The 27,158-nt window shown below is 38.1% G+C and overlaps 2 protein-coding genes across 4 annotated transcripts; one reads left to right on the top strand and one right to left on the bottom strand.

The window, feature by feature from the left end:
* Positions 1 to 94: 94 nt before the first annotated feature.
* LOC129254056 (F-box/LRR-repeat protein 8-like) lies at positions 95 to 8,537 on the bottom strand. Of its 2 annotated transcripts, none has more exons than XM_054892511.2 (3): positions 7,977 to 8,305; positions 3,930 to 5,173; positions 95 to 3,182 (listed from the first exon to the last, which is right to left on the bottom strand). In XM_054892511.2, the coding sequence occupies exons 1-3, from the start codon at positions 8,139 to 8,141 to the stop codon at positions 3,179 to 3,181; spliced, it is 1,413 nt and encodes a 470-aa protein (XP_054748486.2). In that variant the 5' UTR covers positions 8,142 to 8,305; the 3' UTR covers positions 95 to 3,178. The 2 variants fall into 2 exon arrangements, with proteins under 2 accessions (XP_054748486.2, XP_054748487.2); XM_054892512.2 differs by having other exon boundaries at positions 111 to 3,182; positions 3,923 to 5,173; positions 7,977 to 8,537.
* Positions 7,834 to 26,837, top strand: LOC129254057 (transmembrane protein 64-like). 2 transcript variants are annotated; one of them, XM_064095063.1, is made up of 6 exons: positions 8,292 to 8,508; positions 10,114 to 10,158; positions 12,820 to 13,740; positions 15,543 to 15,905; positions 16,794 to 16,943; positions 22,843 to 26,837. In XM_064095063.1, exons 3-6 carry the CDS (start codon positions 13,408 to 13,410, stop codon positions 23,083 to 23,085), a joined length of 1,089 nt encoding a protein of 362 aa, XP_063951133.1. In that variant the 5' UTR covers positions 8,292 to 8,508; positions 10,114 to 10,158; positions 12,820 to 13,407; the 3' UTR covers positions 23,086 to 26,837. The 2 variants fall into 2 exon arrangements, with proteins under 2 accessions (XP_054748489.2, XP_063951133.1); XM_054892514.2 differs by lacking the exon at positions 10,114 to 10,158 and having other exon boundaries at positions 7,834 to 8,508.
* The last annotated feature ends 321 nt before the right edge of the window (positions 26,838 to 27,158 follow it).

Here is a 27,158-nt window from a genome sequence, read left to right as displayed (position 1 = left end):
TATTTTTACAAGTTTTTACCTTCCTAAACTCTTCTAAATACTCTATTTTAGTATTTTTATAAAGAAAATATAAATTTATTAAAGTTATATATATATATGAACCAATATGTAAAATATAATGAGTTGTATATTTCATTTCATTTTTTACACTCCTAATTGCAATACAGAATGACATTGGCAATATAAACAAACTAATAAATAGACACTGCATAGCTAAATACTATAGGAGATAATGCAGCATGCAAGGAGAACACTTAAGAATCACATATTATCATCAATTTATCAAAAGGCACTCGTGCAAAGGAGGAAAATTGTTGAGGGCCTCAACTAGAGTGTGATGACATACTGCCATACTATTTTATTTATTTTTTTCAAGATTGTTCTTTGGGCCTGATGTTGCCTTCATGAAATGATGAAAAGTGGCCCATGACCGCCATGTAATAACCATAATTAAATCAAAAGTACAATGTTTTACATCAAGCTAATTAAAGGACAAGTCCACCCTAACAAAAAGTTGATATGAATAAAAAGAGAAAAATCTAACAAGCAAAACACTGAAAATTTGACCAAAATCGGATGTAAAATAAGAGAGTTATGGCATTTTAAAGTTTCGCTTAATTTCACAACACATTTATATGCATATCCTGGTTGGTATGCAAATGAGGAGACTGATGATGTCATCCACTCACTATTTCTTTTGTATATTTTATTATATGAAATATGAAATATTTTTAATTTTCTCCTCATTGTCAAGTGAAACAACGATTGATTCCTCCTCAACATGTGGAATTAGCATTGTTTAATACTATATGGTTCAGCCAAGTTGTTCCTTCTTGTCAAATATGTAAAAAATGAAATATTGTATAATTCAAACAATAAAAAACAAAATAGTGAGTGAAGGACATCATTGACTGTCTCATTTGCATGTCACTGAATTGTGCATATCACTGTTTTATGAAAAAAAGCGAAACTTCAAAATGTCATAACCTTCTTATTTTACATCCGATTTTGATGAAATTCTCAGCGTTGTGATAGTTTAATTAGGCTCTTATTATTCAAATCAATATCTTTTTTGGGTGGACTTGACCTTTAAATATGAATTAACACTATTCTTAAATTAGAAGATGGTAAACCATAGACTGCACCCTACACTACTAACGTGCCACATGCTCCAATTGCCATTGCAAGTCAAAAATATCCCAGAGTTGACAAGGGAAGAAAAAGAGCTTGCAATTCTGTCATTCTGGCGATGAATTACTGTCATTAATATTCTTTTCAAATGCAACTTGTGAATCACAATTGCAAAGGAAGAGAAATGGTTTATTCTAGCTCCTCCCTGAGCAATTATTACACTATTTGTACTATTCTCTTCAGAAGTTTATTTTCCATATTGTACTGTTATTTGCTTTGGCATTGTGCATACTCTAGCCAGCTATATATAATCTTTGGGCATAATTCATTTGATTGAAAGCACTAAAATAGCACCTTATGAAGACAACATTCAACATAGGTATCAAAATTCACAATTAAAAACAAGAACTATCAAACTATCTGCCTATCTCACCTTAAAATGAATTTCACAAATCCAGTAACTATTATAATAACTTTCTCCCCCCCCCCTTTCTGTTATGTTATTCCTAATCAGTGGCAGGACAAATGTACATGTAAATGGGGCCTCAAAGAGCAAATCTGAAAAATAGAAGGGTTGCAGATGATAATTTCTTAGATTTAGCTACTGTCAATTATGTTTAATTGGTGATTTTCAAAATATACAAAGGGGCACAGGTCCCTTCCAACCTGCTTGGATGCCACTTTTATTCTACAAAGTTTGTAATTTTATAATTTGCCAACACCTAGCTAGCCTATCATCTAGGTGGAGGCTGCAGGGTTCTTTAACTTTGCCTATACGAGTCTAATGTTGTTACATGAAACATCAGCAATGTGTCTGATACAAAAGACTATGAACCATGGCTACAAAGCAGCCACTGCCAATATATTTTCATTTTTGGTCTTACATTACTTAGGCCTATTGTTTTCTTTTTATCGACCAGGATTTGGTTCAGGTTTTTCGTTATAGATTGATGGATTGTAATAATAAATAATAGAATACTTGCACAAAGGGTTGAAGTTTAAGAAGTGATATATTACATTTAAGGGAAATAGAGAATTTCTATGGATACTTTGACATTGCTCTTCAATAAAAATCTTTCAAAAATCACAATCTTAGTGTTAACTAGCAGAGGTATCCCGTTACCCGAGTTCTCGATACCCTGTAGCCTACTTGACATTATTTTACATGAATAAGTAGCTTAAAACTATAAATTACAATATACAACAGTCAAGTACCCATGCCTTCAATTTGCAGCAACATGATTGAATTACCTTTACATCTAATTATCACCCCACTTTGCAACATAAATAAACATAATGCAAATATACACATCAAGTATATTCCAATGATTGCTATTCATTAAATGCCCAACAATATCTCCTAAACCATTATGTTACATCAAAACCTAATGGGTAATTAATAAAAGTAGTGTAAAGATCAAGGCATTTGGAACAAAGTTTGCATAAAAGTAATTAAAAATATTTTTTTTTCTCCTCATTTTAGTGGAAAGAAATTATTTGTTAAATCAAATTCAAATTGTGTACCTTTTTATTTATATAACGATCTGAAATATAATAATAATTGCTAGCTAACAGAATTTGAGGCTCCAGTCTCCACAAGGCAGCAAATTTAAAATTTGCATCGATTGGTTTGTTCTTTTTTCAAAAGTATCCGAGGCATTTTTATGCTTATGTGATTATTAGATCCATACAAATCTCTTCATAAAATATAAGAATGTGAAAAACAAAAACATTTCAGTATATAGAGCTATTGATCTCAACTGTGACCCCAAAAGAAATTGATTATTAAATTTTCCTTTTCAACTTGACCTGTAATGCAAACTTTTTCCACAAAAGAACACACTGAATCGATCATAAATTTTCAAAAGATGAGACCATGTAGTCTATATTTATCTAAATATGAAAAAATACCTGATTCAAATGGATTTAATCAATAAGCAATATAAAACAATATCAGACATTGCATTTGATTTTCCAGGCAGTTGATGTATTGAATTTCTCCCTTCAAAGTTCAGAGAGATTTCCATCTCACCAGAGGCACCTCCAATCATCTGTATGTAAGAATGAAATGAGAAAAACATTGATTATTAAAATGATGGATGAATGAATTGATGAATCAATAAGAAGATATTCTGTTAAAGTGTTATCATGATTAACAATGCAGATCTCTTGGGGAATCGGGCATAATGCCACTTTCATCATTATTGTAATAAAAACATCTAAAAAAAAGTATTGATGACATTCATATTTGTTTCAATTTAAGTCCCCATAAACTTTTCTTCAAAATGATTAATCATAAGCACACAAAGTACTAACAAAATGATTGTGGATCAGTAATTTACAAAATTCTGAAATTAGATCAGATAATATACCGTATGTTTTTATTCAGAATATGCATATTTGATGTATCTAAATATTATTTTGCATTATTTCGTTGGTCATTCAATGATTCAATGAACTCAGGAAATATTTGATAATCTGATATTTTTTTAAGTTAGGAGAAATTTGTCACATACAATCTTGGAGGGATATTTTCAGAAGTCCAAGCTTGAAATTATTTTTGGGTAACATCCACTCTTAAGCTAGCAGTGTTGGGTGTCTATAAAAGAGGGCTCAAGTCAAGACAGCGATTGTGTGCCTCGTGTCTATAGTCTGTCTCAGCCGATTTTGGACATTTATAGATGTGTCTCTATCTTAGGTTTCAGTCTTATGCAAGATTTTCCCAGACCCAACACTGCAGCTTAGTGTGAAGATAAAATACGATTTATTATTTGACGTTATTCAAACCAACCCTTTACCGGCCAGACATGACAGTATTCCGTGCAGCCCTACCAACGAAAACCCTCTGCATCTCATTAAAGTCATCTTCTGTTTTCAGAGTAGATTCCTCCAGGTTTGGACAAAGCTCTTTGATTTTGGCTATGGTGTCTACGTCCAAGCCGCAAAAGCAATGCAGGACTCGTAGATGAGGTGCTGTTGACACCAACCTCATTAGTTCCGTCTTGAAGGACTCGGAACCCTTGGTCACGACAATGAAGACTTCTAGGGTACGAGGATAGAAGGAGGCAACGATTCCGACTTCATGGTGGAGCTCTGACATTGTTCGCATGGCAAGCTCTGTGAGTGGAATCTGAGGATGCAAGATGTATCTGATCTGATGCCGCTCGATGGTGTGGTCAAAGAGTAAACTAACTCGAAGCTTTGGCGAAGAAGCCACAAGTATATCCCAGGCGTCTGCTGACAGTAGCTTATGGTACTTCTCCTCACGTCGACAAGCAAGAGACAGGTATTCCAGACGTGCATGGTCTGCATCAGCAAAAGCCTTAAAGACATCGTCGGATACTGATTTGTAGAAAGTACTGAGTTCTCGCAGCTTCTTGCACTTGCGTACAAGGTCCAGCATGTGCTCTGTACTGATATGGCAGTTTATTGAGTGATTCTGGATGTTAAGAACTTCTAGGTTTGGGTGATTATTTGCAATCAAAGCAAGCATGATATCACTGATTGATAATTCCAATTGGCTAAGATCGATTTTGCGTAGCTGGTGGTGCATAGTCACAGATGGGGCAGGAGGTCCAAATAGCAACGCAAGGCTATTGAGGAACTCAGATCCTTTGAAGAAGAGGGGGTTGTCTGTTGTGAACTGTACAGTGATGTCTTGAAGCCTGCGGTCAGGGCACTCTGCCAGACGGTTGATCACCTCACAAGCATTCTTGCGATTGTCCTCCCCTTTTTGATTCAGTACCACACACACATTTCTGAGCTGACTCCCATAGAGGTCAAGGCACTTTAGCTGGCAGGAATCAGACTCTGTGAAGAAACAAAACTTAAACTTCCTCCACAGAGATGGAGTTCCAAATATCTCACTCCATGCTTTACAGGTGAGGGAAGCTTGACAACGATCACTCAGATTTAAGAAAGAAAAAATATAAACCAAAATGTGGTTTGGTAGATTACTCCATAGACTCTCCTCTTCTTCCCCGTCTTCTTTCTCCTCAATCAGAGATTCCTCATCCTCACGATCCATTTTGAGTCTAAATATCTGAAAATAACATGAGAAGGAAAGGGTTTTGAGTAAATTAATAGTTATATCACCTGTTCAACATGTATGTTCATGGCCAAATGTACGAGTCTAACATAGACTAACCTAGGCTACTGTCTAGAATTGATTTGAGTTTATAGAAAACATCTTTCTCCACATACCATGAACTTCCTACATTAATGTTTTTGTGGAGGGGGAGGGGAGCAAAGGCATTTGATGAACAACTGTCTGAAGATCTAAAAGTAAGGTCTAACTAGTAGAAATTGGCTGTGCAAAAAAAATCAAGCATTTATTGTGAAATAATTCGCTAGTCCATTCACTGCCATTTATTTTGTCAGGGCTGTTAAAATTTGTCCACTCCCTTTTCTTTGTACACATCAAGCACTCGCGCACACACACACGAGAAGAGAGGTGACAAATTTTATAAGAGCAAAAGGCCCATTTATCCATTATCTATTTTTATCTGCAATTGTTAAATTTAAGCCTTATACATGTACATGTAAATGCGAGCTACTAAATGAGATGAGGAATATTCTTGTACAAAGGTTGTTTTTCAAAAAATTAAAGGAAAAACTTAGATAAATTACAAGATCAGAAAATATAACATTCAATGTTTTGAGAATATACATGTAAGCACAAAAAATAGCGAACTATTTCTTGTTATTTAACACTTGATTGAGTTGATTCATTTTGTATTTATTTGGATTAGTGTAGTAGCATTTCAAATATTTATTCTTGCTGTTCTTCAAAACAGTGCATTGACAAAGGTAATGAAATCTATCTCCAATTTCATCTCTTTTACAAAAACTGTTTCGGAATGTTGTGACATCTACATCTTCCCGACACTTTTGTCATTATGTGATTCAAACAACAAAATGTGCAAATAGATTTTATATCAGAGTCATTCAATATTTCGAAGTATTTCTCAAAGTGGCTTGATTGTTTAAAAATCTGATAATTGAAACTTTGAATGGGAGTTCTTTTCGATACAACATTAATATGCCATTCTTGATTTATGGTATCATAAGTAGAGTTATTTTTTAAAACTATTTAAAGACAAATTATTATACTTTAATATTTGAAAGAATTTCAATTTTCATTGAAAATAACACCCTTAATAATTCTTATTTGGGAAACCTGTTTATAATTATTTTTCTGAAATTGTTAAGGTAGTGAATCATATTACCGAACAATTTTCATGAATTCAATCATATCAAACACATTATTCTCATAAAATTCACCAAACTTTCACCATAAAAACACAAATACCTTAAAAATTTACATGTAAGTATGTAAAAATTTTGCTGAAAAAATGTATTATTTACGATATCAGCTTCCAATCGGACCCCTCTTTGCATGTGAAAGATTTTGGTCACTTGAAAAAGGTATGGTATTACCGAACATATGTTTTCTATGGGAAAAGTCAAGAAAATAACAAAATCACTGATGAGCTATTTTGACCATATTTTATAATTTTGAGAATATAAAGACTTTAAAAATGTGTTTTTGACTATTTTTCTGTATAAGTACCCTTTGGAAGGATGTTGCAAAGTTTTGGACGTACGAAATTATTTTCTGATCGACGCGTAGGCCCTATGCGCGTGTTCAGTAACTAATACAAGGCCTGTCGGTAATCCACAATCACTTATATATAATTAAAAGTTGTTAAGTTTAGCTTTTAGTTAAACATAGTCTAGATCTAATCTAAGTACCCAGAGAGCGCTCTCTGGGTAATACCTTGGTCACATTTGCTCTACGGCGGCCGTATACGGCGAGTCGAAAACAGCCATTTTATTCATTTTAATTCAAACCACCTATATATAGTTGGTACAAAAAATGTTAAAACGGCTGTTTTCGACTCGCCGTAGAGCAAATGTGACCAAGGTATAAGATAACTCTCTTTAAGGTGATCCCTCCACTGTTTTGGAGATCCCCAGAAACAAATAGAACAAATCCAAGTCCGGTTATAATAGAGATTTAGCATCATAACTTAATAGGGATGGTCCGGGCTGGAAGTATTTATAGCTTAATAAATAGAGTAGAATTCACTGAGCAAAATGCCGAAAATTTCATCAAAATCGGATAACAAATACCAAAGTTATTGAATTCTAAAGTTTAGCAATATTTTGTGAAAACAGTCGTCATGAATAATTATTAGGTGGGCTGATGATGTCACATCCCCACTTGTTCTTTAGTTTTGTATTTTATTATATGAAATTAGGTTTATTCAATTTTTTCCTCCAAGAACTAGAAAAATTGGATTGACAACTGAATAGTGCATTAGATATTTATTGCTGCAACTTATTTCATTATAAGGGAGACATATTATTCACACAAGTATGAAATAATGAAAAAATTATGATTTTATGTAATAAAAATAAGAAAGCGGAAAGTGGAGATGTGACATCATCAGCCCACCTAATGAATATTCATGACGACTGTTTTCACAAAATATTGCTAAACTTTAAACTTCAATAACTTTATTATTTGTTATCCGATTTTGATGAAATTTTCGGCATTTTGCTCAGTGAATTCTACTCTATGTATTAAGATACAAATATTTTCAGCCCGGACCATCCCTTTAATGATCATAAACGTCAAATATGATTGATATCTTGACTTCCAACATGGAAAATAATAGGTCTTTCTCCTCACTTTTCCTTGACAATGATTAGATCTGGCACTATCTTTGACTTTGTCTTTAACATGTATTCACTGTTAAGTGCCTGGCCGTAATGTAAACAGTTATTCAGTCCACGCAGTTTCCCTGTTTATGAATTGATATAATGTCGAGGCAACTTACCAACAAAGAAGACAATTGAGGAGTAGTTAGACCTTGGATGACAACTTGGAATTGGAATGACAGACTCGACTCACTGCACCAGTTATGCTCCTTTATAATTATAATACCACACACTAGATCTAGAGCTTCCGTAAAAACTACTAGGCCTACCAAATGATGATGCATGCACGCCTAGCCGGCCAACAAATAATGTTTACGGAAGTGGTTGAAGGTTCACACCGGTTCACACGATCGACTGGCCTGGCGCGCGCGCGGGACATTTTACCTTCATCAGTTTCGACTACGACCTGCATGCATAGATGTTCCGCGGGCACCAGCCTGGAATATTTGGAAGCCGTATACGGTACGTAATACCAGGGTTGCATACTACACTTGGTATACCGTACTACGTGGTGGTGGCACGTGCTAGGATCGGAGCCTGCAATTAATGATTAAGGAAGGACATAGGATTTTGAAATTGACGTTCATCATCTCGCTGCCTGAAAAGGATCGCTCTCTCATGCATCGCCGGGGACAGCTGTAATTTTGAAATGTAAGGACTAAGGTCACTCACGAATTCCCAATTATTATGCCCCCCAAAGGGGGGGGGGGGGGGGATGGGCAGCATTTGACATGTTTGAAAAGCGAGATTGAGAGTGTACTGTACATGATGAACTTGTCTAATATTTGTCTGATGTCATGAAAGTGGATGGGAGACTTTGGCTCATGGCCATGCCATGATCATGTGTGATTCGAATAGTTGACTATTAATTATTAAATTAAGTTACAGTCATGACAGTACGGTAACTTTTAACATTTATTATACTATAGTATAACGTTACAGGGGAAATGTGATTTTTTACCTACAGCTAGTCCAGATGATGGACCTACGAGATTTTGTTTTCCTCCACACACTGCGCTCTAACCACTGTTCGCTTTTCCCATTGATCGCGCGATCCCCAAATCGCGCGATCCCCAAATTTACCCTCCTACCGGAGTAGGAGGGTAAATTTGGGGATCGCGCGATCAATGGGCATGATGGGTTAGTGCAGTGTGTAGGAAAAGCGAACAGTGGTAATAGAGCGCAGTGTGTTGAGGAAAACAAAATCTCGAAGGTCCAGCATCTGGACTAACCTACAGCATGTGATTACGTATTTGTTTGCAAAGGACAAGTCCACCCCAACAAAAAGTTGATTTAAATAAAAAGAGAAAAATCCAACATTCAAGCATAACACTGAAAATTTCATCAAAATCGGATGTAAAATAAGAAAGTTATGACATTTTAAAGTTTCGCTTAATTTCACAAAACAGTTACGGTATATGCACATCCTGGCTGGTATGCAAATGATATGAGGAGACTATGATGTCATCCACTTACTATTTCTTTTGTATTTTATTATATGAAATATTCTAAGTTTCTCCTCATTGTCAAGTGATGTACAACAATTAATTCCTCCCTGAACATGTGGAATCTGCATTGTTTATTTACTATATGGTTCAGTCAAGTTGGTCCTTATTATTGTCAAATCTATAAAAAAATGAAATATTGTATAATTCAAACAATAAAAAACAAAAGAAATAGTGAGTGATGGACGGACATCATCGACTGACTCAGCTCACCTAGTTGTGCATATCACTGTTTTGTGAAAAATAAGCGAAACTTTAAAATGTCATTTCTTATTTTACATCCGATTTTTATGAAAGTTTCAGCACTATGCTAGTTTGATTTTTCTCTATTAATTCAAGTCAGCACTCTCCTGGGGTGGACTTGACCTTTAAATTTTAAGAAAATACACATGCTGGTAATAGCATATGGGCAATTCCAGAATCCAAGGCCAAGCAAAAAAGTGGACATTTACCAAAAATTTCTATTGGCTCTATTTCAAATCTGGATCAAATTTTTCTATCAAAACTCGTATGGAATTTCATAAATACAAAAGGGGAACATAATTAGTCACGTTTTTTTTCTTACGTATCTCCTTACAGGAGAATCCAAACCATACAAGAAATTCTATACATGGGACAACAACTACATATATTATTTTTTTACTTGATTTCAATTTAACAGAAAACTATTGCTTGTTTTGTAAAATTTCATTTTACATCATATCAAACAAAAATGTTAAAATATAAGTTGATTTTACGTTGCCTGTTACAGGTGGATATTTCTGATGTCACTCTGTAACCGTCACTCCGTAACCAGGTATGGGTTTACGTTTAAAGTCGTATTTAATGAAATAATACACCAATTTTTTAATGTAATGCAGCATATTGAAGCTAGAACAACATAGAATCCAATCAATAAATCAAAATTGTGATAGCATCATAGCAATTTCAAGTTCACAGAGTTTGAGCAATATGTTTTCTCCTCAAATATGCATGTCCGTTTTGCGTCACTCCGTAACCATGTTTATGAATATACACATCTCATTAATTCAGTGGATCAAAATAACAAATGTTATTATTTTGAAAATTGGGTTTCAGCAACTACTGTCGGGTACCATTTCTTTGCAAATAACTATTCAAATATGGGTGATATCTTTGTTTGAATGCAAAAATTTGTTTCTGAATGTCACTCCATTACCTTGGAACTGCCCATATGCACGAGACCTGTGACTAGGCCTAGTTAGATCTCGAGTAGTAGAGTCTAGATCTAGACTATAAGTTATAACGCTAGATATTTCATTGTTTGTGATTGTATGAAGGCATGGCATGGCAAGTGAAAGGAAAAAAATATTGGAAATGGAAAAAGTGCCGCGAGTAGGCCTACCTTACTTGGATTTACTTGGATGTAGAGATGTAAAGCTTCTAGATCTAGATTATTTATCTAGGATACCTAGGGAAGTTTCTGAATGTAGGCATGTTATGCCTCTGTATTCAGTTCTAAAATTCGAGGTTTTTCCTCCTCAAGATGGCTGGCTCACTTCTGGGAACAGGGCTTTCGTAGTCATATTTTATTGAGAGAAAATTACCTTGAGATATTGAGCATGCATACTCCTTCTTTCAATAATAAAGAAAAAGTTTTTACTAATAAATGAAGGTCATTTTGTCCTGCTGAAAATTTGACAAGCAAAAAAAAAGACATAATAAAAATATTTGGTGTGTCTCTCAAAGGGGGGGGGGAGCTCACTTGTGTATGAAATTGAAAATATTGACTATGAATCTCAAGGGGGGGCACAGGCTGGAAATGCTCCCCCCCCCCCCCCCCCCCCCCCGCTGGATCTGCCCCTGATCATAACTCAAATGTGCATACCGGTACACATACTAGAAAAAGGATTGCTGGGGCTGTTAAACTTGCTGTACTTGTTCAGGGGGTCAAATTAAGGGAATACTTGTCAAGGGTACCGTTTTGTTATTAAAGGGTAGGATTTCACACGCCAATACTTGTTAAGGGGTGCATTATCACTCAGAACATGGAAAATAATTGTTTAGGGAGCTTTTCGAAACCCCATGGACGCGCATAATATCCACTCGTCAATTCTTTTCCATTGTCAATTACCCTGCATATGTGTAAGTGATTATCTACACTCAATACCATATCTATTTCCCCACAGGAACAGAGTTGTTGATTAGATCATTAGATGTCCTTGATCCAATACGTGTACCCTTCAATTTGTAGGTACTGTGTGCATGTATTCACACCAACCCAGTCACTAAAATGGCCATAAATTATGAGAACCTAGCTGTTTTAAATAATACCCAATGAATCATTTCTTGTAAATTGTAATCACACCTACCTTAATGACATAACAGTCTTGTAATTATTATGAGCCTGAAACAAATTGTATGTGCCTCCAGCTAAGGATGCTCTCTCTCTCTCTCCTTAGTCTGCAAGCACAGATCCTGATTGAAACTTTGATCAACAAGTTGGTTTTCAAACAAAACTAGCTCCTATAAAACTACACAAGTCATTGTACATGTAGGCTACACATTCAGACCACTCAACTCGAGTGAAGGGTTTGCACAGCAGACAACTCTCTTCTTGCCTAGTTACATCAATGATCAACAGTTATTGCTGGGGCAAGCAAAACACATCAAATATCCCCTGCGACCTTGGTAAATTCTTGCAAAAGATCTTGTGATTTTCAAAAGTACAGAGTATTACTCGCCGGTCTTTTCTTTCAAGATGGCACAATATACAGGGGCCGCGGAACCGGGAGGGCTGGGGGGGCTTCAGCCCCCCCCCCCCACTTTTTTCCAAAACCGTGTACAAAAACGTAAAAATGACCATATGATTGTGATTTTTAGCATGGTCAGCCCCCCCACTTTTGGCTCAGCCCCCCCCCCCACTTTGAAAACCGTTCCGCGGCCCCTGATATACCAGGGGAGTGTTTCATGAGCTAAGACTGCAAATCCTAGCGTCTGATTGGTTGAGAGCAAAATAGTCTGAAAATTACTGACAAAACTTTTCCTGAAAATCTCCCCTAGTATTTTTTTTAGATATGAAGACCGGTGTAAAAGCACAGTATGAGAGGGTGAGTATCCTGGATAACAATAATTCCCTCCTAAGTTCTATATAACTGCCATGCTTATGCCTGAAAGTCAGCTGATTCAATCTTGCTTGCTCAATTGCATGTGATGTTGATGGTCATCGATCAGGACTGTTTTTACAAATGTGGTTTCAATTGTTTCAAATTTTATTTTTAGTGGAGAGTTATTTTTGAGAGTCAATTTGGAGATTTATTTTGGCCAAACTAAAGGCCTATTCTATATGGTTATCCAGTTTATTTTAGTAGTGTCGGAGTAGAGGATGGACTGGATCATTGTTTGTAATTTTATGATGGAATATGTACACGTGTGATTTATATTGTAATATGTTCATACATTGTACATGTATATCAAGTTTCTTCTTTTTCTTTTTCAGATGTAACTCTCCACGAGTATGCCTTTGTCAGGCTGAAGACCATGTTCTGAAGGACAGTATTCAATGTGGATTGTCTGATAATCAGGTTTTCAATTTTGATAATGATATACTACAAGCTATGATCAAGCACCTTGTACAAACTCGGTGACTGGGAGAGTTTAAAGGTGTCTGCTGATGAGACTAAGACCAGTTACATCCAAGTGACAAGGTTAATTTTTGATGAGCCACACCAAATTCACATTAATGCCTGATATTAACTGTTTAAGACTGAATGTGAAATCAAACATGCTGGACCTGCCTTGACACTGGATGTGCATAGAGGCTATATGTACACATCATCGCATATATATGTCACTCGTGTAGATGCAATTGTAGACACATCGTGATTGTTTTAAGCTTAAGATAACGAAAGGAGATAACGTTATCAGTTGAAAGCCAGAAATGGCGAGGGAGAACTTTGTGGCTTCTTTTAACATGCAAACTACCTAGAGGGGTGGTAATTCTTCTTGATAACATTGTTTTAGCATCGTAGTCATGTCATAGTGGCTACATGAACAGAGCTGCATTGTGAAAGGCACCAGCTACAACATGGTTTTGAAGTGCCTCTGTCTGGGATCAATGCTATCTAACGGCCAATCCTTCGGTTGCTGCCACTGCTGCATGTCCGCAGCAGGGGGTGGGGTTTCCGCCGCTGCCTCTTCAACTCCAGGACATGCATGCCACTTTGGGAGTTTGGCCTGCTGTTCGAGACTGCCATGCTGCTCAAGGGAGCTGGTTGTGAGCGCCGGGGCTTCAGGTCAGAGGTCATGTCTGTCATCTGTCGTTGGGAAGCTCCCTTGCGTGAAGGTGTGTCCTAGGTTAACAGCGTATTCAGCCATCTCGCTCATTGGCTTATCAACATTTCTCCTTTTCCAGCAAGAGGTAAGATAACATGTCAAGTTTCATTTTTTTTCTGTTTCTCTTTCTGACCCTAATGTCAAAGTACCAAGGTAATGGTAATGGCAGATAGCCTACATATCATAGTCCCCCGGGTGGATGGCAGCAGGGCACCCACATACATTGGTCGGGAAAGTAGCTTTTTGATTTAGTGTTCCCAGCATGCAATACCCAGTAAACAGTAGATTTTTCAATGCTCTTATTCTTCATAGCAAAATTGGCAACATATTTGTTTGTCTTTGTGTGACCATGTAGCTGATCGAACAGCTAGAGGTCCGTCACCCCACAATCCCATTCCGTAGACCCTGTTTTTCAGACTGCCCTGTATATTTTTAGTTCCCAAGACCCAATATTTTACTCTTGTAGTCAGTTCCTCAGACCCCCATTTCAGGGTTTTGCGAGGCACACCCCCATCAAAATATAGTGGTAAACGTGGTAGGAGTGTCTATTAGTAGGAATTCAATTGAATTTACCTACACCCTAACAACACTGTGCCAACTATTCATTTGATTAATTATCCATCACAACAACATCAACCAATATACAGTGGAAATGTATTAAGAATTTGTGGATGAATTACCTAAAATATAGCAACTCTTAGAAATTGCTCAAACGCCAGGAAAATTTTTACCTACATTTCGCGTAATATTGTATATTCATATAACCCTTGCATGTGGAAAGGAATTTCACTTGTAAGGCCTAAATTTACAGTTTATCTATTTTTTTCTCCAAATATCTGCTACATAAATCTGTTTTCTAATATATTGTAAATGTAGGCCTATAAAGGATCTTTGTGATATTTGAAAGAAAGTTGAATAAATATTTCACTTTATTTTCTTTCTCTTTGATATTATCATCATTTAAAATTGTAATGAGATTTGTTTGTTTACCAGCTACACTAAATTCCATGTTTTAAAGTATAAAAGCACAGTTTAAGGACTTTAAGCCAATTATATAATGCAAGCAAATATTTACCGTAACTACCCCATAGAACCTTCTAATTACAGGTCTGAAGGATATGAAATCTAAAAAACAGAAAAATCTGAGGCAAATATTTGAACATCTGGTGTCCACAATAAATGTACATACATACATGTACTTCAACAATTTTTGTTTGCCACATAACATGTGGATCTTTTCTCAGAATTAGTATAGGTTATTAAGTTATGATTTATTATTAGATGATAGAATCCCATTTTCATTCTATATATATATTTATATGTATACAGACACACATTTATCTGAAGTGAATCCCATACAAGGCACTATTCTGTTCACGTCTGGCTAACCTTTTATTTAGTGCTTCTGTGACAGTTTTTTTTCCTGTTTTGTCATTTCTGTAGAAATCAATGTTTATTTTGAGATGACAGGATTATGTGCACATGAATGTATGTCTGTTTGCTCAAGTGATGTGATATTTCTGAAGAATGTTAATATCTTGCAGTGCTCTTTCCAAACTATGATTTGTCTGCAGGCACAGACCCTGATTGAAACTTTGATCAGCAAGTATGTCTCCATGCAAAGACTAGCACGTACAAAACTTGCTGTTTCTCTTCAGTACACAAGGCATGAGTAGGCTGCACACTCAGACCCTTAACTCGGGTGAAGGGTTTGCACAGCAGACTGAACTATGATTAGATCCCTTTTTCTGACTTTGTGCCCCTCTTTTATTCAGATATTGTTCTCTTATGTATGTTTTCCCCTGATTAGTCTTACCTTATTAAGAATGTATTTCCATTTCTCTTTGTACAATGTAACATGTACATTTGTCTTTTGTTTTTGTTCAGGTGGAGTTAATTCTATCATGGTTGCTTGACTCCGGTGATGCCGAGAGCTTCCTCTTCTTTCTTGTGCTCTTCATCTTCCTCTCCTTCCCCATGACGTGGGGCTATATCCTGGTCAACGTTGTCGCCGGATACCGCTTCGGCCTCGCCTTTGGAACATTTGTTGTGATAGTGACAGTAGCCATCGGCTCCGTGTGTGCGCTGCTTGTGTGTAGGACGTTACTGAGTTCCCTGATAAGACGGAACCTGATGACTGAGAAGCTAGAGATGATTGTTAGGGTGGTGGAAGGTGATCATGGATTCCAAGTTATTGCTCTGACGAGATTGACCCCGATACCCTTCGGGATACAGAATGGAGTCTTTGCTGTAAGTACAGGCCAGTTATTTTTATTGCATTTTAACTTTTTTTTATTACGTAATCAAGTCATTTTACTCTAATTTGCTTCATGGAAAGCACCGTTGCTTGCTCCTCTGACAAGTTGTTATTGACTGACAGTTGCTGCAGCAGAAGTGCGTCTTTGTGGTCAATCGAACCAAGGATTTCAATGCCAAGTTGATCATGTAATATGTATGCAGCTACAATCAGCTACATGTAGCTTGCTTTGTGAGAAAATCTGGTCAAATGGCTGTGTAACATCCCAATGGTTTGAATGATTTCTCATTCAAAGTGCATGACGTGTTTGCTCATATATCTACTTACTGTTGGAGTGGATTGACCCTTAATATTTTCATGGAGTAGCAACTTGTTAGCTGTTTTTATTGAGTTGGAAACTATTAAGGCAAATTAAGAATATTCTGTTCTTTCTTGACTCAAGAAAGATCAATTTCATTCGAAGTCACACTAGATTTACCAACATGAAAGTCTGCATGTGGGACTACATATTGTAGTTAGTTACCAACTAAATGAAAATGATTTCAGGGAAATAGGGAATATAGATCGCCATTTCATGGATGAAAAGATGTGAAATGTGTAATTCAAGCAACTTTTGGGGAAGGTTCTTTTTGTTACATTGCTTTTTAGTGTTCAAACATTTTTAAACGCAATGACTCAGGCCTATTGGTGACTTTTAGCGTTATGCCCATATACCTTTTTTTTTAGAATCCCCAAGTATATGCCTGTAACCGTCTATAGCAGTCATTTATCTCTTAAATGTTCTGTTTCTGGTTAGATTGCCTAAATTTTCTCTGATGATTGAATCAAAATTTCCTATTTAGTCCATTGGGCATTTTTTATTGATATTTTTTCATCAACAGCTGTCCAATGTCCGTGTATCAACATTCATGTTAGCATCATTCCTGGGCCTTCTACCTACCCAGTTCCTCAATTCCTACATGGGTTCGTCCCTTCGTTCCGTCCAAGATATAAAGGATCAACATTCATCTTCCTTGTTCTTTATAGCTCAGGTAAGTAAGTCACTTTTATGTAAAGACAGTCAAGGACACCGTTCTCATTATACATGTATTTTCAAAAACTGGAAATCGGTTCAGGAAACCAGTTTGGAAGATCACTTTGCTAGCGTTCCATTTGATCACCCGAAAGTGGCTTTCAAAACCACTTCACGTAAACTTTGCTATGGGAACACTCTCACTGGGGTGACGTGTTTCGCTCAAAATTTGAAACCGCAGCGTAGGCATTCCACATACAGTGTGTTGAGTAGCATGCTTGAAATGTACGAAGATTGCTTCCCGAAGAACGGTTGTGTCCTCACTTATGCTAAAACCAGTTTAACGAGGCAAAGCAATCTTCAAAACTACATCGCAAGGTAGTTTTCTGAACCGGTTGGGAAGATCGCTTCCAAGACCACTTCGACTATTCTCATAACACGTTAAACTAGTTTTCACTAAACGAGTTTCCAGTAAAGTAGCTTTAGGACGGTAGTGAGAACGGTGTCAAGTATTAGCTTTCATAAATTCGTAGGGAATTTTATACTAAGAGGGGCTTTTTCCAGTAACAGGTGATGTCTTTCGCCCAGAGTTGAATAAAGTTTTCAGGACCAATAGGCATTTTGTGATTCTGTATTATTTACCCTTAGCCATTGGCAGCATAGCGGGCTAAAAAAATTAAGCTTAGCGATTATTTAATCGTAATTAAGGCTGATTTCTATGATTGATTGCATTCATAATTGTGAATGATCGGTCATAAAAAATCAGCTGTAGGATCAATCGCTAAATTTCGTTGAGGGGCCAGAACATTATGAATAGACAAAGAATCAGAGGGGCGAACCATTATTATTGTGCTGCACTCAACCCAGGTGAGGTGAATGGGTACCTGGCAGGAATGTATTCCTTGAAATGCGTGTGCGCTGTAATCTTAGTAATTACAGCTGCCAAGCTACAGCTGGGGTAATAATATCCAAGTCGAGAATGGGGGAGAATACTGCCCTCAACGACTGCCCGCCGAAACTCGAGCCTAAGATCTGGAAACGTTATGTCGACGACACCTTTATCATCGTCAACAAGCACAGATCTAAGGATCTCTTGGACTTCATGAATCGAAGGGAAACCACCATCAGGTTTACCGCCGAACATGAAACCAACGGATCGTTAGCCTTCTTGGACACAGAGGTACACAGACAGACGGATGGCACCCTCAAGACAACTGTCTACAGGAAACCCACTCACACAGACCAGTATCTACGCTATGACTCCCACCACCCACACGCTGTAAAACGCGGTTTAATCAAATGCCTCTACGACAGAGCCAATAGAATCGTCACTCAACCATCGGATTTGTCACCAGAACAGCGCCATCTTCAGTCGGCACTAACTCTGAATGGTTACCCCAAGGCTTTCATCAAGAAGTCACGCAAACCTAAGAAGCGGATCATCCTAGAGGAGAAGCAGTTCACTTCAACAATAGTCCTACCCTACGTCTCCACCATAGCTCACCAGCTGCGACGACGACTGGAGAAACACAACATCCGCACTGTCTTCAAATCGGACACCACTCTTAGGAACCAACTCGTCAGAGCCAAAGACCCAGTACCAACCAACAGGAAAGACGGTGTTGTTTACCAGATACCATGCAAGGACTGCAACTTCTCATACATCGGAGAGACAGGAAGACCAGTAAAGGAGAGGCTAACTGAACATCAGAGAGACGTCAGGCAGCGGAACACCATACTCTCGGCGGTAGCAGAGCATGCATGGGATCAACAACACCAACCCGATTGGTCTGGCGTCAGATGCATTGACTCTGCACAACACTGGCATACCAGACGTGTGAAGGAAGCCATCCAGATTCGACTCCATGCCAACACACTCAATCGAGACGTAGGCTTCGAAATCGCCGAATCATGGATGCGCTGCATCAGACGACACAACAAAAACACGCCCTCAGCCGACCGGCAACAACCACTGTCGACAGCACCAACACCGAGCCGTCACCCACGTCCGCAAATCAACACACACACCGACGTACGGCAACCGCCCACACTCTCGGCCGGATCCCTCCGACGTCCGCATACCCGCTATAACCTTCGCCCTCGCACCGAAGTCTCCATCACTTGACAAAGTTGAGCAGCAGCCAACGAAACGTCGTGAAATCTTCTGCAGTTTCAACCGCTTCGCGAGACAACCGATCAAACCAACTCTATTGAATTCTCCGCGATGACGAACATCTTCAAAATTATCGGATCTACATACGGGCGCACCGCCCTTCAACTGGTAAGGAGACATGAACGGTGCATGAGGACTCTTGCACGGTTTAGCAACCACCTCACCTTTCTCACACGATGCATCAAAGCAGCTGTTATCCCGAAGGATTTGAGAATCAAATCTCCAGTCCACACCAGGGGAGCTAGGAGAGCAGCGGACAACGCATCTCTACGATTTCTCAGGGAAAGAATATTTCTTACCCGTCTCACCAAGGAGGAAGCCAGAAGGGAAGTCATTTCCACAACCAAGGAAATTCAAACCACACTCTCTTCTCAACACTCCGAGGCCGTATTCCAGACACATGACACCATCTACCATGACATCTTTGGCAAATGCAAAGAGAGGCAACAGCGGAAGTTCAGCGAATTACTCGAACCTGCTTCCAAGACAAAGAGGAACACCACCAACAACAACTGGGTGATCAACATGTCTTCCAGGAACCTCTCCGACACCGAGAAGACTCTGCTCAGCAGAGGCATGACCTTTGCCACTGTTCCCAAGAGGATACCAGCAGCAGAAATCGTTGCCAGAGTAGAGTCAAACATCAGCAAATTGACACCAGAAGACAGAGAATCACTACGCAAGGATATCGGCACTGTCTTAGAACAAGCTAAACCACCTAAATCCAACATCACCAAGGATATGGAGGCAGCTCTCAAGTCTTTGAAGGAAGATTCAACCATTATGATCTTACCCGCCGACAAAGGAAGAGCAGCTGTGATTCTAGACACCACCACTTACAGAGACAAGATGGACAACCTCCTCTCTACTGGCCCATACAGAGAAATCAAGAAGGACCCTACTGACTCCCTAGTAAGGAAATTAACAACTTTACTATCGGGACTTAAGAAGAAAGGAAGCCTAGAAGAAAACACCTACCAAAAGCTCCGACCCAAACGTAAACAACCACCAAGGATCTACGGTTTGCCCAAAATACACAAACCAGCCGTCCCGCTACGCCCCATCGTATCCTGCATCGGCTCTTTCGCCTATGAATTGTCCAAGTTCTTAGCCAACATCCTCACTCCTCTCACCGGGGATTCACCTCACACCGTCCGGAATTCCACAGACTTCGCCGACTTTGTCGCCACACAATCCATAGAAGATGATGACGCAATGATCTCTTTCGATGTGGAGTCTTTATTCACGAACGTCCCGATTGAAGGAGCATGCAGAGTCGCCCGAGAGCGCCTCACAGCAGACAACCAGCTCGCCTCAAGGACCAGTCTGACTCCAGAAGAAATAAGCACTCTTCTAGAATTTGTCCTGAAGTCTACTTACTTCCTATACAACGGCAAGTTCTACGAACAGACAGAGGGCGCCGCCATGGGCAGCCCCGTATCAGCCGTCATCGCCAACATGTATATGGAAGCTTTTGAGAATACTGCCCTCAACGACTGCCCGCCGAAACTCGAGCCTAAGATCTGGAAACGTTATGTCGACGACACCTTTATCATCGTCAACAAGCACAGATCTAAGGATCTCTTGGACTTCATGAATCGAAGGGAAACCACCATCAGGTTTACCGCCGAACATGAAACCAACGGATCGTTAGCCTTCTTGGACACAGAGGTACACAGACAGACAGATGGCACCCTCAAGACAACTGTCTACAGGAAACCCACTCACACAGACCAGTATCTACGCTATGACTCCCACCACCCACACGCTGTAAAACGCGGTTTAATCAAATGCCTCTACGACAGAGCCAATAGAATCGTCACTCAACCATCGGATTTGTCACCAGAACAGCGCCATCTTCAGTCGGCACTAACTCTGAATGGTTACCCCAAGGCTTTCATCAAGAAGTCACGCAAACCTAAGAAGCGGATCATCCTAGAGGAGAAGCAGTTCACTTCAACAATAGTCCTACCCTACGTCTCCACCATAGCTCACCAGCTGCGACGACGACTGGAGAAACACAACATCCGCACTGTCTTCAAATCGGACACCACTCTTAGGAACCAACTCGTCAGAGCCAAAGACCCAGTACCAACCAACAGGAAAGACGGTGTTGTTTACCAGATACCATGCAAGGACTGCAACTTCTCATACATCGGAGAGACAGGAAGACCAGTAAAGGAGAGGCTAACTGAACATCAGAGAGACGTCAGGCAGCGGAACACCATACTCTCGGCGGTAGCAGAGCATGCATGGGATCAACAACACCAACCCGATTGGTCTGGCGTCAGATGCATTGACTCTGCACAACACTGGCATACCAGACGTGTGAAGGAAGCCATCCAGATTCGACTCCATGCCAACACACTCAATCGAGACGTAGGCTTCGAAATCGCCGAATCATGGATGCGCTGCATCAGACGACACAACAAAAACACGCCCTCAGCCGACCGGCAACAACCACTGTCGACAGCACCAACACCGAGCCGTCACCCACGTCCGCAAATCAACACACACACCGACGTACGGCAACCGCCCACACTCTCGGCCGGATCCCTCCGACGTCCGCATACCCGCTATAACCTTCGCCCTCGCACCGAAGTCTCCATCACTTGACAAAGTTGAGCAGCAGCCAACGAAACGTCGTGAAATCTTCTGCAGTTTCAACCGCTTCGCGAGACAACCGATCAAACCAACTCTATTGAATTCTCCGCGATGACGAACATCTTCAAAAATATCCAAGTCCTTTGGAAGCGCATAGAGACATTATTCATAATTGTGATATGCGCTATACAAGAACTGTTTATTATTATTATTATTATTAAAACAAGTTTGCTTATATCCCTCTAATCCTTTGATCGGAATGTTACAATGCCACAGTCCATAGCCTAGTAATATGGTAAATCAACTCATTTTTCCCTGGTGTGAAAAGGCCCCTAAGCATGGAAACGTAAGGTGGAACATTATATGTGCCCTCTTATCATTCCCCTGTGTGACAGGAATTGCCAGTGCTTTTCACAGAATCTGGTGTCAGCACATACATGTGTCCACTATGAAAGCCTAGTCTGCTAGCACAGACAGTCAGACACATATTTGACACTTATAACAAATTACACCATGTCTAGACTAGAGTGAAGACAAGACGCCAGACTCTGGCTGTGTCATATAAGAGAGGCAGCCATAGTACATAGTGAATCTAGTCTAACTACTTCAAACTCTGCATTACGCACTATGCAAATTGCTAAAAAAACAAAACAAGGGTCTGTGTCTGCAGGCTAATGAAAGCCCAAAACAGATTGCCCTTGACAGTTTGTCTCGAATTACCCAGAGAATGTCTGGTCAACCTCTGAAGAAGACACTCCTGGAAATCTGTTTAGTCATTGGGCACTGTCAAAACAAATTTTTGCATAAATTGTAGTCTAGTTATACTATGGTAATTTCTAGATTAAATTCTTCAGTTCAGCAAGGACAGTGACTCCAGGGGCTCATTTCTTACTTACAACTATGCTAAATTTGCCAGTATAATTACCATGGTAACAGGGCTGAGCAGCCAATCCCAATCAAGGTTTTCCATAGTAGTTACCTTAAAGGGATGGTCCGGGCTGAAAATATTTATATATTCATACATACAGTAGAATTCACTAAGCAAAATGCCGAAAATTTCATTCATGAATTCCCACATTTTTTAATACTCATTGCTGTTAAATTAAGATCTCTTAAATTTCTACATTTTCTTTTCCTATAGGTACTTTTCAGCTTTTTCCTGTCGGTTTATGTGTTAAGAGTGGCCCAGAGAGAACTTCACAGGAAGCTAGATGACCATCATCATCACACCATGCCAACTCCAATACCATACCAAGCAGCTGGGTCATCTCAGGACAAGGTCAGAGGTCAACCTTCAGAAAATCAATTGGAGTTGATGAGTAATGGCCAGACGTATTCTCATAACTCTCAATGCAACGAGTCTCAAGCAATTTTTATTGTATAGCATATGTGTTCCAGAAAAAACAATGCACCTGAATGACTATTCCTACAAACGAATCATTAATCAGATTTTATCTTTCACAAATATTTTTGAAATCATATTTTGTACGTCATGTATATAATACTTCAGATTTTTTACTTGATCAAAAGTAGCATTCCATATGTGTGTAAAAATATTGTCATTCTGAAATGAACCTGGGTAGTATGTCAATATGCACATTATAAAAATATTCAGATTGTAACTCGGCCGTTTAATGAGCAATTATTTTGATCAAGTTTGCTCAGCAAGTCAAAAATTTTCTGCTATAAAAGAGAAGGCCTATGAACCGTATTTCATAAGAAGAAAGGTTGTGGGTGTAGTGGTGTACATTATAAGAAAATATAAGTTTCTGTAAACTTTAATAACCCTTTTCAATCAACTCGATAATTGATACTAAAAAGTGCTTATTATTTATGAAAGGAGTGTAGAATTCCCATGAAACCACACTAAGGTTTTGCTGCATTGTTGTAAAGGGGGGGGGGGGGGAACAACATTTTTTTGGGGGGGCAATGGAATACTCAAAGTTCAACCGCTTCTCATTCAAGCGGAATTTAGGTAAGATTTACACAGTTCAATTTTAAGTGCAGTATTTAGTTAATATTATTTCTTTGAGTGCAATTCAAATTATTGAAATTATCAATTCAATGGATAATTGTTAAAAATTGTATTATGCTGCTGGGCAAATCCTTGTTTCTCAAAACTTGTTGATGTTGAGAAAGAATAAAACACATGGCTGCCATAAGATTATGTATCAAATGGAGAAGTCTTCCCTTGCCACAGCATTGCATATATTCATATCTCAAGTTGGAGAACTTATAATTGCACAGGATATCACTTGACAGATTTTGTTATCTCAAAAAGGGGATTTTCTCCCAATTCTGAGATAAGAGGCAATGCAACCCCTATTGACGTTTGCTTTCTCAGAAGGGCAGGTTAACATGAGGTTTTATGTACGTTTCGGCCTATCAGATAAGAACTTTAGTCAATAAAGCTGAAGGCAAGAATATGAACATGTATATAATGAAGAGTTTTATATCTGATGACAGAAATTAATTCCTGTGTTATTTTTATACTTTTCGTATTAAAAAAAAAAAAGAAGTGTGACATATAATGAAGACTGAGCTAGAACACACAATCGGGGAAAAAAGGAAGAGTTTCTGAACTATTAGTTCACAGGAAAATTATATTAATGTTGCCGTTTTGTGTTCTTACCTGGGGGCCGTTTCATAAAGCTGTTCGTAAGTTAAGAGTGACTTTAAGAACGACTGGTGATCCTTTCTTGTGGTTAAATATATTCACCATTAAAAGCACATTGGTGATTTATAGCATGTAAGAAAGGTTTACCAGTCGTTCTTAAAGTCGCTCTTAACTGACAAACAGCTTTATGAAACACCCACCCGGTATAAAGATTCCACTGTAAAATGAAGGTTCAGTTCGATGTTTGAAAGTGATCTTCAAAGTATAGGTTTGGGATGCCTCTTTGAATAAAAGTAGGGGAGCATGAAATGGGGCCCTACTGTACACAGACTTAAAGTGTGTATAAAAAGAGGGAGAATTTCTGTTGATATTAGAAAAAATGAGTATTTGAAAAAGGCCATCCTTAATGGTTCAATGCAGCTGTTGATTAAAGACCTCAGTATTGGATTTATTTCTTTTTTTATTGATATGTTATTTTTTTTTTATGATCATTGAGATAGAATTTTCAGATTTTCTTTGAAAATTCTATTTCCAAGGTATAATGTTATGTTTTTACTTAAAATTCTAATCTTTTTATACGCTTTGTCCCCTTTGACTACTTAATATGATGCAAATATGCATGGTCAAAGAGTAACGTTTCTTGGTTAAAACGAATTACTGAAAATCTTAAGAAATCCTAAAAATGAAATAAGACTTATCATCACCATTGAACGCATTCTCATAATACATACCGGACAACTTTTATTCTTTTTATTTTTGTCAGATGAAGGGGCAATACAAGCTAAATATATATGTAATTAAATGAATGTATATTTAATCATTATGTAGTGATCAGATGAAGTAATAATTGCAGTGGTATTGATGAATACATCCCACTTGTTTCGAGTGATACTGTATCATTATTTTTTTCATTCAGTATCAATGCAGTATATATTCAAAGACTCAAAGGTCTATATTCTGGGGTCAGGTTTAACTTAAGCCATGGTTCAAGTCAGTGCTAGAATTCTGAGAAGCAAGTGTCATGTGTATGAAGTTCTTTCTCCTTGCTTTAATGGTGACAAAAGATATTTCAGTTGATTATTTTTTTCACACTGACGTGAATGATTGGAGTGCCATAGTCTGTTGAGTACCTAAGTCCGGGACCCAAGTGTGACGTCATCAATTTTCACTTTTTGCATTTCAGCACTTTTTATACCATATTTTGGAAGAGCATGATGAAAAACCCCCACAACCCAAATCTGGTGAGAATCGGTCCAAGGGGCCCCAAGATATGACCTCATGTATACATACCGGTAATTAGGCCCATTGAAGTCAGTGTATTATTCACCTGGTTCCTAACTTTTGAACCAGGCCAATACTACATGTACTTCAATGGTGCCAATCACGTATTCATGAGGTCATATCTCAGGCCCCCATGGACCGATTCTCACCATATTTTGGAAATACAGGTTTTTCATCATGCTCTACCAAAATATGGTATCAAAAATGCTGAAACGCATAAAAAAGTTTTTTTTTGTGACGTCATCCCTTCGATACTCTATATAACCTGATAAAGTCAACCTGTACTACTCTTAGAGACCTGTGTAGCATTGCCTATCCAACGTTGAACTGCAACTTTGTCACCCGAGTTTAAATGATATTAGAGTTAAGAATACAGACCTAAGTGTATATTGATTGATTGATTCTTGATTATCTTTGATGTGTACATTCCATCAGGGTATTGATTTATTTCAATCACGGCTCCAACAGGGGAAATTAAATTGTATTTTTTTACCAGGGTCCTCTTCTTTTCTTTTTGTATTCCTGTCAAACAACTCTTTGAATTGACACCGGCAGCAAGTCATGGAGTCTCCTTTGCAACTTTTGAGGGCTGCTTTTGATATTTTGGGGGTTAAAATAAATGCCCTTTGCCCCTGTGTTTTTTCTTGGGGGGGGGGGTCTGTCTATAAATGGTGAGGAACTGGGCCTTTTTCATTCTTGGACCCTGATCTTGTTAAACAAATAAATTAATGCAAACTTTACTCATGTATCATGCGCCACTCCACACGACATGTTCAACCTCACTTGCAACAATGATGTTCATTGGCTTTCTCAATTTTGCAATTGACAGCAACCCTGCATGGTATTCAATGGAGTTGTAAAATTCAGAATATATTGATAACATTGAAATTGATTATTCTAATTTTCCATTATAACTGTTCATATGTCACTGATCCCTTCATTTAATTTTTTTATACATTTAGCTAAAGATTCTTATTTTCAAGGTAATATACATTTTGGGATTTACATTTAATTTCAGATAATATGAATTTGGAATGAAATAATGGAAAATTGTTTGGGTTGGGTTTGCGCTATGGATTATAATTCTTTTTCATTTCCTCACTAGTAATTCCTAGGATGAATTATGAAGGTGGTTGATTTTTTTTTTTTCCTTGTCTACTTGCCAATCAGATGAATTGCCATTCTATTTTCTCTGCAATCATTATGTTAAAATATATGTGATCAATCACTGAAAATGAAATATACTTCTGTAAATATTCTTTTGTAATTAATTTTTTTTATTTTCTTGCAGGAACCACTATTTTTTCTGAATTCAAGAAATATTTTTTTAGATGTGTAATCTAATTTGTAAGCTTGAATCAAGTTGCTGTTTGGAAGATTATATCGTGTTTATTTTGTAATAATACAGGTACCACATGTAAACTTCCATGATTAGTCCACGTTGATGCATTTTTTAGACATTAAAAATGTGTGTTATATACAGATATCTCTGCCTAAGTCGAATAATTTCCTAAGTCGAAGCAATTTTTTAGACCAGAATATTCAAAACATATGTTATA

The sequence above is a fragment of the Lytechinus pictus genome, chromosome 2, assembly GCF_037042905.1.
Source record: "Lytechinus pictus isolate F3 Inbred chromosome 2, Lp3.0, whole genome shotgun sequence".
NCBI lineage: Eukaryota > Metazoa > Echinodermata > Echinoidea > Temnopleuroida > Toxopneustidae > Lytechinus > Lytechinus pictus.
This window is presented reverse-complemented; position numbering and strand designations above follow the sequence as displayed.

Bases quoted from the DNA above. Each gene is read 5' to 3' on its own strand.
- LOC129254056 (XM_054892512.2), bottom strand. From the start codon at position 8,141: ATGCATCATCATTTGGTAGGCCTAGTAGTTTTTACGGAAGCTCTAGAT. The intron at 5,174-7,976 runs GTAAGTTGCCTC...TGTTATTTTCAG, and splicing joins CTCAATTGTCTTCTTTGTTG to ATATTTAGACTCAAAATGGA.
- LOC129254057 (XM_054892514.2), top strand. From the start codon at position 13,408: ATGGTTTTGAAGTGCCTCTGTCTGGGATCAATGCTATCTAACGGCCAA. The intron at 13,741-15,542 runs GTAAGATAACAT...GTTTTTGTTCAG, and splicing joins TTCTCCTTTTCCAGCAAGAG to GTGGAGTTAATTCTATCATG. The intron at 15,906-16,793 runs GTAAGTACAGGC...TTTCATCAACAG, and splicing joins TACAGAATGGAGTCTTTGCT to CTGTCCAATGTCCGTGTATC.